Consider the following 14,204-nt stretch of genomic DNA (forward strand, 5'->3'; position numbering starts at 1 on the left):
ATGTTTTTGATGTCTGTAAAAAATTTTTTTAGAAATTTTACTCAATAATAGTTATTGTTTAAATAAATAACTAAACTTTCAAGCCTACTTTTAGCTGAAAATAATTTCTTAATTCCCTTTATTTTGAAGCTGTAGTCTATCCATTCTACCATGTGTTAAACCAGCAGAGTTCCTGCAAGAATGAAAGTTTTTTCAGCTTCCTAAATGATTTAGAAGATTCAGGGAAAGTCCAAAATGAAATCAAGAGTGGATGAAATACTTAGTGGGAAATGAGAGGATATGAGATCATATGTTATCAGTTACAAAAGCTTTCATCAATTATTAGTAATATAATACTACCATGTATATTCCAAAATTATAGTCTGGCTATCCCGATTTGGAATTTTGGTGTGCTTTGAAAAGCTAGCCGAAAAGTAGTGGAGTTGGTTTTTGGTAGGAGATACTGAGTGACCAGGAGCCTTGGAAATTTTTCATCTGTGTATTCTTTTCTTACAGGCTATATTGAAGCAGCTGTAATTCCTGCTGGAGCCCGTCGGATCCGAGTGGTTGAAGACAAACCTGCCCACAGTTTTCTGGGTAAAGAAATTGTTTGATTTTCAGTTAACTTAATGAGACAGTTTAACTTTGATCAGTCAAACTAGTTGAACTAACTTGGTTCAATATTGTTTCCTCTGAGTTACATCTGATCTTCCAGATCATATATTTAAAAATTGTCTGGAAGAATCACACAATCATGTTAACATTGTTCACCTGTAATCACCTCTAAAACTGAAAGAAAAAGAAACCTCTGCTGAAAAGTTTAACACATAATGATGAATCTAGGCAAGATTTCCTTTACTCAAAACCCATATGAGTAGCCAAACCTCAAAGGAACTTTTACCCCATCAATTGTGTCCTGAATCATTGACTCACCAGAATCTCTCTGGCTCATGATTGATCTCTTCTACTGATCAAAAAACTATTTCTAATTTTGAAAGCCTGATGAAAACCAGAATTGCACGATAGCCATCATTATAGGTTCATAGACTTAGAGATGGAGGGGGCTTTAGAAGCTTTTGAGTCAAGCCCTCTCATTTTGCAGAAGAAAAATGAATCGTAGAAAATTTGTGACCTTTCCAGGCTAATAAATGACTGACATAGTATATGAAACAATTCTTTCTGACCACAAGTTCAATGCCCTATCCACCATAACATTCTGCCTCCACATCGTCACTGATAATAAAAGTTATTTTTAAAAAAATAGATAAATAAAACTTTTATTGAGCACTTACTATGTGCCTGACACTGTACTAAGCCAGAATCTAGAATACAAATATAAGCCAGAAAGAATGTCCTCACATTCCAATGTGGAGCTCCAGTCCAATGGGGGAGGAGGGGGTGGGGAGGCAACACATAAAAGGAGCTGGGAAGTTGAGGGGAGGAAAAGGTTCTTGTCCAAGGCAAGATAGATAAGTCTGGAAGTTGAGTGGGAGAGATATGAGCATGGATGGCCTAGGCAGATTCTAAAATGGTGGTCCTCAACAGGAACTCACCAATCAGAAGAAAGGTCTGCAGAGAAAGTGGCATTTCAGAGTGAAAAGGGTGCTGGGGGAGTGGTGGGAAGGTCTAAGAAGTCAGAAGTGGAGTCAGGACAGAGGGGCTGACAGTTTTGCTTCATTCTTTATTTCGTTGCCCTCTGCCTTCTAGCTTCATCTCTAAATATTCCAGATCATGTGACTTAATTGAGTCTCATGTTAAACTTTCTGCAGACATTCTTCCACTCCATTTGTCTTCATTGTTTTATAAGATTATGCTCGCCACCATTCTCCTTTGTAATTTTTTGTAAATGAATTTACATTCCAAATTGCCTTTACCCTTGGCTATCATGTCCCTCTACTTGACAAGAAGACTGAGTTTTTGCTAGTTGAGGCAGCTGCTGAACTCCTTTGGCCTTTTCCTTGCAGTGATTGCTTTAACTTGCCTAAACTTGTATCCTATTTTTTGTTATGAATAGCTTGTTTCCATAGGGCTAAACAGAATATCTTCTCATTTTCTCTTTATTTTGGTATTGATCTCTGCTCTAAAGAATGTATCATCTGATCATGTACAGGCAACTGATTCAAAAATGACTCCCGCATTAGCAACCAGTGATCTGAAAACATACAGTGAATGTTGTCCATGTTGATGTTCAGTATCCACGGTCTTCCAACTCTTAGAGAAGAATGCATTTGTGGCATATGAGCACTAGGCTTCCAGGTAGCATCAGTAGCTTATTTAAATATACCTGAGGGTGCAGCTATTGTCATTGCACCCCACATGATACATTCTTATCTCTAGCTCTTCTTATTTGATAGGGATCTTTGCTGTAATGATTTGATTGCACATTTAGTTACCAGTGCACTTTTTGTAACATCAGTGTTTGCCACTTCCAGTACCTTCTGACACTTTTCTTAAAGTATTAATGCTGTGTAAGCATGAGACTTACATATAATTTAAAGTCATTGGGCTCTTTAATTTCTTAATTCTGCATCGTGTTTTCTGACTTATTTGGGGGATACTCTCCTCTGTTCACCTTTGCATTGATATCGCTGAATATTAAGCTATCTGTTGACTTATTTTAGAGAACCTTATTGCATTCTCCATAGAATTTCTTTGTGCCTCCATCCTCTGAAACAGATGTTGTTATGTAAGCTATTAATTGTCTTCATAATGGCCTTTTTTGGCTTTATTCCTCTCAACTTCTCTAGTACTTACCTATGCCTATCGTGTAAAATCCTCAATAGAACATAAGTTCCTTGAGGGCAAGGAGTATTTCATTTTGCCTTTGTATTCTTAGAGCTTAACACAATGGCTTGCTTCAACAGGTGCTTAATAAATGCTTGTCATTGAATGAAATCAACCCAAGGTGAGTTGGTTGGTTGATATCAGTTCAGGTACTCAGCAAACATTTAATATGTGCAAGGTTTTATGTTATGTGTCTCATAATGCATGAAGAAATCCACCCTTATAATGATTTTATTTACTTTCTCTAAAGAAAATTTGTGATATAACTCTGTTTAACTGTGACATCCTTATATCTTCCACTTCCATTTGTGTCTAGAATATGATTATGGCTAGAATTCAGTTTCTCTAATAAATCAGCTCTCTGGTCAGTGGAAAGTAATTTCACATTCAGAACAGTTAAATGAATGTTTATTGATGGTCTCTACATAAGCATTATGGAAAGGACTTCCCTTACTCTGTTAATGGAACTTTTTCCCCCACTTTCTTTTTCCATTTAGAATCAGCCTTACTGCCTTCCACTACAATTAGATAGGTAGGCAGTCTCTGCACCATGCCTCTGCCTCACCTCTACCATGTCTCCTCTTTTCAAATTATTTTGCTATTTACTTTTTTGTACATAAAACAGTACTAAGTTCAAACCTACAAGGGCAGGAGGTGATGAATATAAAGATCAGTAACATGACCCCTTTTTCTCGTTGAGTTTACAACTTAGCAAATCCTCTGACTTGAAAAGCAGAATATTTCTACTTATTTTTAAATTTTTATCTATTTTTTTAGAAATTTTATTTTATTTTTGTTACATTTTAAGTTTTGAATTGCTTTCCTTCCCCTTCTCTTCCCCTCCACACTAGACAAGGCCACCATTTCACACACACACACACACACACACACACACACACACTACACATATATATATGTAAAATATATCTATATGTGTATGTATTTATATATATAAAACTATACTATGTATAAATTTATCAGTTCCTTCTCTAGAGGTAGATGCCATCTTCCTTCATAGATCCTTTGTAGTTGATTTAAATATAATACTCAGAATAACTTGGTCATATACAGTTATTCTTCAAACAATATTGCTGTTACTGTGTACAACATTCCATTATGTCATGCAAGTTCATGTTTTTCTAAAATCAGCCTGCTCATTATTTCTTATAGCATGCCAGTTTTTCATCACAGTCATATACCACAACTTGTTTAACCATTCCTCGAGTGATGAGCATCCCCTCAATTTCACATTCTTTGCCACCACAAAGAGAGCTAACATAAAGAACATACAGGTTATTTTGCTTTTTGCCTTATTACCTTGGACAAAAGACCTAAGAGTAGTATTGCTGGGTCAAAGGATGTACACAGATTTATAACTCTTTAGGTGTAATTCCAGATTGTACTCCAGAATGATTGGATCGGTTCACAGTTTCACCAATAGTATATCAGTGTCCCAATTTTTCCACATCTCCTCCAACATTTGTCATTTTCTCCTTCTATCATTTAAGCCACTCTTATAGATCTGAGACTATCTCAAAGTTGTTTTAATTTTTATTTCTCTAATTAATAGTGATTTATAGCATTTTTCATATGAATAGCTTTTCATAAATAAATTTGGTTTCTTCATTCAAAAACAGCCTGTTCATATCCTTTGACCATTTATCAATTGGGAATGACTCATATTCTTATAAATTTGAAAACTCTCTATATATTTGAGATATGAGACCTTTATCTGAGAAACTATAATTTTTTTTCCCAATTTTATGCTTTCTTTCTAATCTTGGGTACATTGGTTTTATTTGTTAAAAAAAACAAACCTTTAATCAAAATCAACCATTTTACATCTCACAAAACTATCTCCTGTTTATTCATAAATTCTTCTCCTGTCCATAAGTCTGATAGATAATATATTCAATGTTCTTCTAATTTACCTAGGATTTTTCCCTTTAGGTCATGTATCCATTTTGACCTTATCTGTAAGTAGTGTAAGATATTGGCACTTTTGCTTTTTTTGTTTTTTTTACCACTTATTCTCCATATAATATTATCTTAAGGATATTTTAGTGTAGACTATGAGAGTAGAAAGCAGTTATTGCTTGAGGCTACTTTCTCCAAATTAGAGGTTGAGTGGAACTTTGGGATATTATATATTATGATGAAACATGTTATTAGTTACTGTTTGCTTTTATTTAGCCTGTCCTATGAACCATGACCACACCTACAGATATAATATTTGGTACAGCAATGCACCTGGAAAACAATAAAAGCCATTTTTCTTGACCTACAGAAAAACTCCATTTTCCAGAAACTAAATTTTCTCCTGCTTGACCAGGTGGGCTCTGATCAGAGTATTTATGAAACAGCATATGAAGTGGGTAGATAATAATTATGGTTCTGTCTTGTCTAGGAACTAGAAAAGCAGTTGAGAAAGCCAGAGACCTTCTTTGTACTTTCAACACCTTTCCTAGGGTGATGACAGAGACATTTGAATCCTTTGTCTCACTCCTCAGCATTTCATTCCTGTAAGAAAAAGAACATTTCACAAAGATTAATTTTGTGGGCAATCAAATAAAATACAGTCCTTGGCTGTGCAACATAGGAGAACCGGCTTCATGATTTTTCCATTCCATTCATATTCTGTAGCCTGAAAGTCCAAGAAAGCATGATAGCCAGGGAGTCCATGAACTTGGATGAGGGGGCAAAAATGACATCTTTATTTTCAATAACCTCTAACTGAAATTTCACATTTCTTTCAATTATCTAAAAACATCATTCTCCAGACTACCAAAGTTGTCCATGACACCAAAAAAGATTAAAAGTCCCTGCTCTAAAGGGAATAAAAATTGACCTTAGGCCTTTTACCATGGCCCAAGACTACTCTTTGCTCTAAGAAGAAGATCTTGTGTGAAATCTGTCAGTTATCCAGTTGTGTGGGCTAGTGGGAACCAAATCTCTCATTCCAAATTGACAGGATTATTACAGCCATTTCAACAAAGGGCACAATTGAAGTTGGTCTATGTATTCATTATGTTTCTAAAGTTAGTTCAAACAGTTCTGTTTCCAGTCGGGGCTGGGTGCTTTGGAAGTCAAATCATTTTTTTCACTTGCTGGGAGCAACTCCTAAAGACTTTACTCCACCTACATTCAACCCAAGCAGGCTGGCTGGCTGGCCAGCTAGTTTCACGGCTCAAAACCACCTGGAACAGGAAATGCCTCGGCAGCTTGTGTCCATAGGCTGAGAAGAGAGTTGGAAGCACTCTGAGTGGAAATAAAATGTGCTGACTTAATGCCAGTATGAGAAGTAGGTTGACTGTGGGTCAAGTCTTCTAGTGTGTCCAGAGGGAGGTGAAATGAACAAAGCCTTCACCTACTGTACAATTCAGAGCCAGACGGGAGAAGTGTGAGCAGAGTTCTCACCTGGTACCCCTCTGGATGCATGTGCGAAGGAGCCTTGACTCCCAGTGGGGAAATCTTGCCTGCTAATTCCTCCTAATGGCTTCCAGGCTTTCTGCTGCTGTACCTGAAAATAAAGTGAATATGTGGCATATGAGTGTCTCCAAAAGAAAAATGAGGTAGGTCAAATACATAACAAAGGACACATAGCTCAAAAACATTCAGGACTTTTGGAAAATCATGAATGTTCAGTTAGGTTAAATCTGTTCTACCTTGTTGCTTATCCCTGAATTTTTTAAACCCAAAATAATGGCCCAGGCAAAATTCATGAGTCAGAAACTTTAGAATAAGCAAATTAGTGCCCAAGTAGGAACAGAAACAAGTGGGTTTCAAATCCTCTGTGCTCCTCAAAGCAAATCCTCTTTGCATTTGGCAACCATACAGCACTTTGAAGTTTTTAAAGCTTAAATTTCAAGAATGAGCTAACTAATCTCCAAATCATTCTGGATTAAGATGATTATAATAACAATGCACCCTTTCTCTCCCTGGGATAAAAAAAAAAGATGGAGGAAGGTGGAGGATCTAGATAACAGAGGAAGTGGGAGACTGGACAGTTAAAAGCAGGCAAAAGTCTAATAAATCACTCTTTCAAGTACTTTGACCAGATTACTCCTTCCTTAATTTCTTTTTTTTTTTATTTATTTGTTTAAGCTTTCAACATTTATTTCCACAAAACTTTGAGTTCCAAATTTTCTCCCCATTTCTCCCCTCCCCCACCTGAAAATGCTAAGCATTCTAATTGCCCCTATCACCAATCTGCCCTCCCTTCTAACATCCCTCCCTTCCCCTATCCCCTTCTTCTCTTTTGTCCTGTAGGGCCAGATAACTTTCTATACCCCATTACCTGTGTTTCTTATTTCCTAGTTGTATGCAAGAACAATACTCAATAGTTGTTCCTAAAACTTTGACTTCCAACTTCTCTTCCTCCCTCCCTCCCCACCCCTTCCCTTTGGAAAGCAAGCAATTCAATATAGGCCATATCTGTATAGTTTTGCAAATGACTTCCGTAATAGTCGTGTTGTGTAAGGCTAACTATATTTCCCTCCATCCTATCCTGCCCCCCATTTCTTCTATTCTCTCTTTTGATCCTGTCCCTCCCCAAGAATGTTGACTTCTAATTGCTCTCTCCTCCCACTGCCTTATCTTCCATCATCACCCTCACCTTGCTTATCCCCTTCTCCCCTACTTTCCTGTATTGTAAGATAGATTTTCATACCAAAATGAGTGTGTATTTTATTGCTTCCTTTAGTCAAATGTGATGAGAGTAAGCGTCATGTTTTTTCTCTCACCTCTCTCCTTTTCACCCTCCACTGAAAAGTCTTTTACTTGCCTCTTTTATGAGAGATAATTTGCCCCATTCCATTTCTCCCTTTCTCCTCCCAACAGATTTCTCTCTCACTGCTTAATTTCATTTTTTTAAGATATGATCCCATCCTATTCAATTCACCCTGTGCTCTCTGTCTCTTTTTCTGTGTGTATGTGTATGTGTGTGTGTGTGTGTGTGTGTGTGTGTGTGTGTGTGTGTGTGTGTGTAATCCCACCAAGTACTCACATACTGAAAAAAGTTTCAAGAGTTACAAATGTTGTCTTTCCATGTAGGAATGTAAACAGTTCAACTTTAGTAAGTCCCTTATGATTTCTCTTTGCTGTTTACCTTTTCATGCTTCTCTTCATTCTTGTGCTTGAAAGTCAAATTTTCTTTTCAGTTCTGGTCTTTTCATCAAGAATGCTTGAAAGTCTTCTATTTCATTGAAAGACCATTTTTTCCCCTGAAGTATTATACTCAATTTTGCTGGGTAGGTGATTCTTGGTTTTAGTCCTAATTCTTTTGACTTCTGGAATATCATATTCCATGCCCTTTGATCCCTTAATGTAGAAGCTGCTAGATCTTGTGTTATCCTGATTGTATTTCCACAATACTTGAATTGTTTCTTTCTAACTGTTTGCAATATTTTTTCCTTGACCTGGGAACTCTGGAATTTGGCCACAATGTTCCTAGGAGTTTCTCTTTTAGGATCTCTTTCAGGAGGTGATTGGTGGGTTCTTTCAATATTTATTTTGCCCCCTGGTTTTAGAATATCAGGGCAGTTTTCCTTGATAATTTCATGAAAGATGATGTCTAGGCTCTTTTTTTGATCATGGCTTTCAAGTAGTCCTATAATTTTTAAATTGTCTCTCCTGGATCTATTTTCCAGGTCAGTTGTTTTTCCAATGAGATATTTCACATTATCTTCCATTTTTTCATTCTTTTGGTTTTGTTTTGTGATTTCTTGGTTTCTTATAAAGTTATTAGCCTCCATCTATTCCATTCTAATTTTTAAAGAACTATTTACTTCAGTGAGCTTTTGAACCTCCTTTTCCAGTTGGCTAATTCTGCTTTTTAAATCATTCTTCTCCTCATTGGCTCTTTGAACCTCTTTTGCCAGTTGAATTAGCCTATTTTTAAAGATATTGTTTTCTTCAGCATTTTTTTGGGTCTGCTTTAGCAAGGCATTGACCCACTTTTCATGATTTTCTTGCATCTCTCTCATTTCTCTTCCCAATTTTTCCTCCACCTCTCTAACTTGATTTTCAAAATCCTTTTTGAGCTCTTCCATTGAATATTTATTTTGGATGTTTGGGATACAGAAGCCTTGAGTTTTATGTCTTTCCCTGATGGTAAACATTGTTCTTCCTCATCCTAAAGGATGGGAGAAGATATCAGTTCACCAAGAAAGTAACCTTCTATAGTCTTATTTTTTTTCCCTTTTTGGGGCATTTTCCCAAAAAGTTACTTGACTTTTGGGTCCTTTGTCAAGAGTAGGGTATGCTGTGGGAATCTGTAAGATTTCATTTCCTCCAAGGTGGCACAATCAAGCATGTACACTGGTCTGGGAGCAGGAAGAGATTTTTTTTTTTTTTTGTGCCCAGAATCTTAGCAGTTACCTCTCCACAGCCACCTTGTCTCCAATTCTGCCAAGTCAGCACTGGGGGCTGATTTTCAGTTAAGCTGTGCGGGCAGGGCTGCCATTCAGTGTGAGACAAAGACCAGCTCCCTCAAGGTGTCTACCGAGGGCTGAGGTAATATTCAGCTCCTCAGTGCTCTCAGGGATTTTTATGATCCAACAATGGATGCAGGCGGCTCTGTGGCCTCTGTGGCCACTGCCTGCTGCCCGAGCTATGGGAAGGCCCTTCTCCCTTCCCAGCCAGCTGAAAAAACCTTGTCACTGACCTTTGGCCCCTGTGGGTTGAGGGACCTGCAGACTGCTGCTGCTGAGACTGGGGATTCGCTGCTACTGCGACTGGAGATCCCACCCCTGATGTATCCTCCTCCCAGAGTTGCACTGTGGCCAAGGCTGGGCTGGACTCTGCTGCAGTCCCTCCCATCAGATGTTTCCCGTGGGCCTTTCAGGTCACCCTGGGCTGGAAATCTCCTCCACTCTATTATTTTCCACTTCTACTGCTCCACAATTTGTTGAGAGTCCCTCTCTACAGGAATTTTGTGGGCTGTATGGGGAGAGCCAGCATTTGTGTGTCTTTCTACTCCACCGTCTTGACTCTGCCCCTCCTTCTTTAATTTCTTTGTTGCCTTAATTTAACATTTATCAGTTACTTGCTCCTACTGTATAACTCCAAGAAAGAAGAACCTAGATCATTGTAAAAAAGAAAAAAAAAGAAAAAAGTTACTTACCCACTTCTTATTTTAACAGAAAAAGCATTTGAGAGCATAGGATTTTTTATTAATGTCATAGGATTTGGGGAGGGCAGTTGTTAGACAAAATCTAGCCTAACAATCTCATTTTTTTCAAAAACATGTTTATTCTGAATTTAATAGATACTGATTAAAATGAGCATTTCTATATGCCAAATAAAGCAGACAATAAGGATTTACTAAACCTGCCAATCTCTAATACATGTAGCTTGCTTTACTTTTATTCTATATTATAAATTCAGACAGCTAGGTGGTGCAGTAGATACAGCACCAGTGCAGGAGTCAGGAGGACCTGAGTTCAAATCTCACCTCAGACACTTGACACTCACTAGCTGTGTGACCTTGGGCAAGTCACTTAACCCCAGTTGCCTCATCCTGGGTCATCTCCAGTCATCCTGATGAATATCTGGTCATTGGATTCAGATGGCTGTGGAGGAGAAGTGAGGCTGGTGACCTGCACAGCCCTCCCTCACTCAAAAAAAAAAAAACAGTCAAGTTCAAGTCATGTCATCATTTCTCTGATGGCATGGTTTTCTTTGGCAACAAAAGACAAACACACATATTATAAAGTCAACATATTACTTTCAAAGTCATCCTGCTTTGAATTTCCTGGATTTTCTTCTAAACATCCTTCTGTTTGCTTCTATGCATTTTACAAATTGCTTCAACGACTCTCTTTTCTTCTTTTTTTTTGACAAAATTATTGCTGTTCCTTTAAACCTCTCCAAAATATTCCTTCCCTTCATTGGAAAAAAAAAGCAGAAGCATAATCCTTGTAACAAATGTACATAATCAAAACAAATCCACACTTTGGCCAAATCCAAAAGCATGTGTTTCATTCTGCACTTTAAGAACACAACTTCTCCATTAGAATGTGGGTAGCATGATTCATTATCAATGTGTTTATTTCCTTTATTAAATTTCTCTTCTCTCATAATTCCAATCCCCTCATTTTACAGATGAGGAAACTAAGGTCCCTAGAAGTTAAGTGACTTGCCCCAAGATAACAGAGGGATTAATCATCAGAGGTATCCAAATTGATAGTAAGCACTTGGAACTGAGATATAAACCTACTCCCTCATACATACATACAACGCTCTTTCCTTCTCCAACTTTTTGGTTGGAGGCCAGATAATAACATAACATCTTGTAAATTGGAGATATCCAGTCACTAATTGTCTTTTCAAAATAACAGAGTGTTCATTCTGTTGAAGTGCACCTGTCCTCTGCTCCAGAACAACTGATATGGCTCTGACTTCTAGTCTTCCCACCCAGGCTCCTGCTGCTGACTTTCCTTGGGATAACCTTTAAAGGACACAGAATCCCACTCTTAATATGGAAAAAGATTTTCCTGTCCAGCTGTCCTGCTTTAGGGATGTAGGAACAAGGCACCAGATTGATTGTGGAAATCAGAAGATGATGTGAGGATCTGAGTACAGCATTTGAGTATTCAATTTTCAGCTTCCTTTTCAGCCTTTTTCTGTTTTATATAAACTTCTCCATACCCTGCAAAAAGTAAAAAATGCAAAAATAAGAGATTATGCAGATTTCACAAGGAAAAAGTAATAAGTAGAACACCAAAAGAAGCCATGGCAAGTCCAGTAAATCATTGTAGATTTCTACATTGAGACCTACTGATTTCATATTCAGGTTAATAATGAACTTTTGCTTTCACCAGAAAAGAAATCAAGGCAATCTGGATGTTGCCTTATAGTATGTAAAATAATGAAATTCTGAATAAAATCTAGATTTGTCCTACATAGACCACAGCTATCAGTTAACTAATAGTTCTTTTGACTATATATCAAACAAAATCTGTGAACTTTCCTATGATCTGAGAGGATCTTAGTCTGCCTGCATCCAGGTTAATTGTGAGCTTCTGGAAACCAAAACTACCTTTACAGTGAGTCAGAATCAATAAACACTGATTAGGTACCTACTGTGTGTCAGGCGCTATGCTAAACACTGGGATTATTATGCTGAAACTAGATTATTGCTGATATTTTAACAAAGGACACAACTGAAGGAAAACCAAAATAAGGAGGGAGATCTGAGTTCAAATAGAGCCTCAGACAAATTACTAGCTGTGTGACCCTGGGCAAGTCATTTAACCCCATTTACTTCTGTTTCTCATCTGCTAAATGGGGACACACTGGAGAAAGAAATAGCAAACCACTCCAAAATGTTTACCAAGAAAACCCTATGGAGAAGTCCACGGGGTCACAGCATCAAACACAACTGAATGACATAAAGAGGGTTTAGAAATCAGCATTCTTCTCTTTGGAAGTGTTAGCTGCCTGTACTTTTTTTTTTTAAAATAAAATTTTATTTATATCTTTTTCACATTGCCTTGATTTCCCTGTGGATCCTCTCATTCTTCCCTCACAGAGAGCCAACCAATCCTTAATTTTTTTTTAAAAAGAGATAAAGAATAAATGAAAAAATTCAGCAAAGTCAATTAATACATTTTTAATGACTTTACATGCAATTTTTTTATACATGAACCACCCTATACATACATACACACACACACACACACACACACACACACACACACACACACACACACACACACACACACACACACACACACCCCTACCACTTCTGCAAAAAAAAAAAATAATAAAGTGATTTCTATCTTTTCATTGGGGTCAGGCTTAGTCTTTAAAATTTTGTACTTTCATTTTTGACTGTTTGGTGGTTTACAGTGTGTATCTTGTTTTCCTTGTTATGCTGACTTTGCTTTGCATCAGTTTTTGTGAATCATTTCATTCTTTTCTGTATTCCTCATACTCATGGTTTCTTATGGTATAGTAATATTCCATTACATCCATGCCGCATTAATGTTTTTGTTTAGCCATTGCACATAGAATGAGCATTATCTTGGTTGCCTGTTTTTTGCTACCACAAAGCATGTTGATATAAATATTGGGGTCTATATGGACTGGTCTCCTGTTCTGTCCTATGTGTTTGTGGTTGCCGTACACTGTCAAATGCAGAAATGGTTGTTGTCATGAGCAAACAAACCATTCTAGGAAAAGTGACTGGCAACCTCTTCAATGGAGTGGCCAAGGAGCAATTTTAAAGGTCTCTTCACTTCTCCTTCAAGGTCCCTGTGGGCAGCATGATTATTACAAGTGTTACTTGGTCATTCAAAGTTTATTTACTGTGAGGCTAGCTCAGGACCATGTCGGTGCCTACAGCTGCTTCCCCACTCAAATTATGCTCTTGAGGTTTCACCAACTAGGCAACATTAAGCCTGTTCAATATTTTGATGGGAAACTTCCAAGGAAAAACAAATCACTTCAGAAATAATGCTAGTACTTCAGTATACCTTCCTTCTTATTCAACAACTATAGTGTCTGCTCTGGCAGTACCTCCTAGAATATTTCTTTCCCAGAACCTAGTTGGCAACATCATAAATTTAATTGGCTAGCTTTCAAATTTTATATTGCATTCTCCCTGTCCTGTCTTCTGTATCTTCATCTCAGAAGCTTAGTAAATGTCATTCTCCCTTATTTACCCTTAGGATGAATATCTACCCTTTAATATTTACTCCTTGATTCATTCTTTAGGTATAGGGTCAGAATGTTTTGTAGTGATAATAGAAAGGATATCTTTTTGACATGCTAGTTAAATTCTACCTTAGGTGTTTTGTTGTATTTTACCTACATAAAATTCTCCCATTATTTTTATTGTAGAAAGTGGAACTATACGCCCCATACTTTTAAGAAGTATTTCCATATTTGGTTTCATAATGACTGCCAGGTGTACCTCTCCTGTTCCTCCTCTAATTCTTCCTGTTTCTGCCCTTCTAGAGAACCCATGGAATGGGGAAGGGGTTACATGGGAGCATGTAATTCAGTAACTCACTTTAAGGCCTAAAAAGGAAGCAAGGTAAATCCTTAAGCAGTAAGAAAAGGTAAAAATAGAAATAGAATTAATACCATTGGTAACTGCTAGATCTGATATAGAAACATAGGAGATAGTCAAGGAAATATGTGTAAATTTAAATATTCCTCCTTACTGAAAAACAAGGTGATTTTAAAGAACAAACATGGCCTACAATGAAGCAGACATTTAGAAAGCTGGAATTTCACCTATATTTTCTCCTTCTTTTCCTCCCGTTAGAATCAGGTTTAGCATTGCCATCCATTATAATTAGGTAGGTAATCTCCAAAAGGTATATATGAGCATTAGTCCATAGCTTTGACTCTACTATGTCCCTCTTTTCATGGTATTTATTATTTCACCTATAACATGACAACAACTTTAAATGGACGATTTATAATTTCAA

At 37.2% G+C, this 14,204-nt stretch overlaps 1 protein-coding gene and 1 long non-coding RNA gene across 3 annotated transcripts in view; one reads left to right on the plus strand and one right to left on the minus strand.

The window, feature by feature from the left end:
* ADAMTS17 (ADAM metallopeptidase with thrombospondin type 1 motif 17) overlaps positions 1-14,204 on the plus strand; it is a 489,795-nt gene that overhangs the window by 345,870 nt on the left and 129,721 nt on the right. For both annotated transcript variants that reach the window (XM_072616993.1, XM_072616988.1), the window contains one exon: positions 496-576. In XM_072616993.1, the coding sequence (XP_072473094.1) occupies positions 496-576 (81 nt within the window). The remainder of the gene's footprint in view (positions 1-495; positions 577-14,204) is intronic.
* The window catches only part of LOC140509260 (uncharacterized), a 263,848-nt gene continuing 257,521 nt past the window's right edge, over positions 7,878-14,204 (minus strand). Inside the window, exon 6 of the long non-coding RNA XR_011968629.1 lies at positions 7,878-11,413. This is a non-coding gene — a long non-coding RNA (uncharacterized lncRNA). The remainder of the gene's footprint in view (positions 11,414-14,204) is intronic.

The sequence above is a fragment of the Notamacropus eugenii genome, chromosome 1 (genome assembly GCF_028372415.1).
Source record: "Notamacropus eugenii isolate mMacEug1 chromosome 1, mMacEug1.pri_v2, whole genome shotgun sequence".
Taxonomy (NCBI): Eukaryota; Metazoa; Chordata; class Mammalia; order Diprotodontia; family Macropodidae; genus Notamacropus; species Notamacropus eugenii.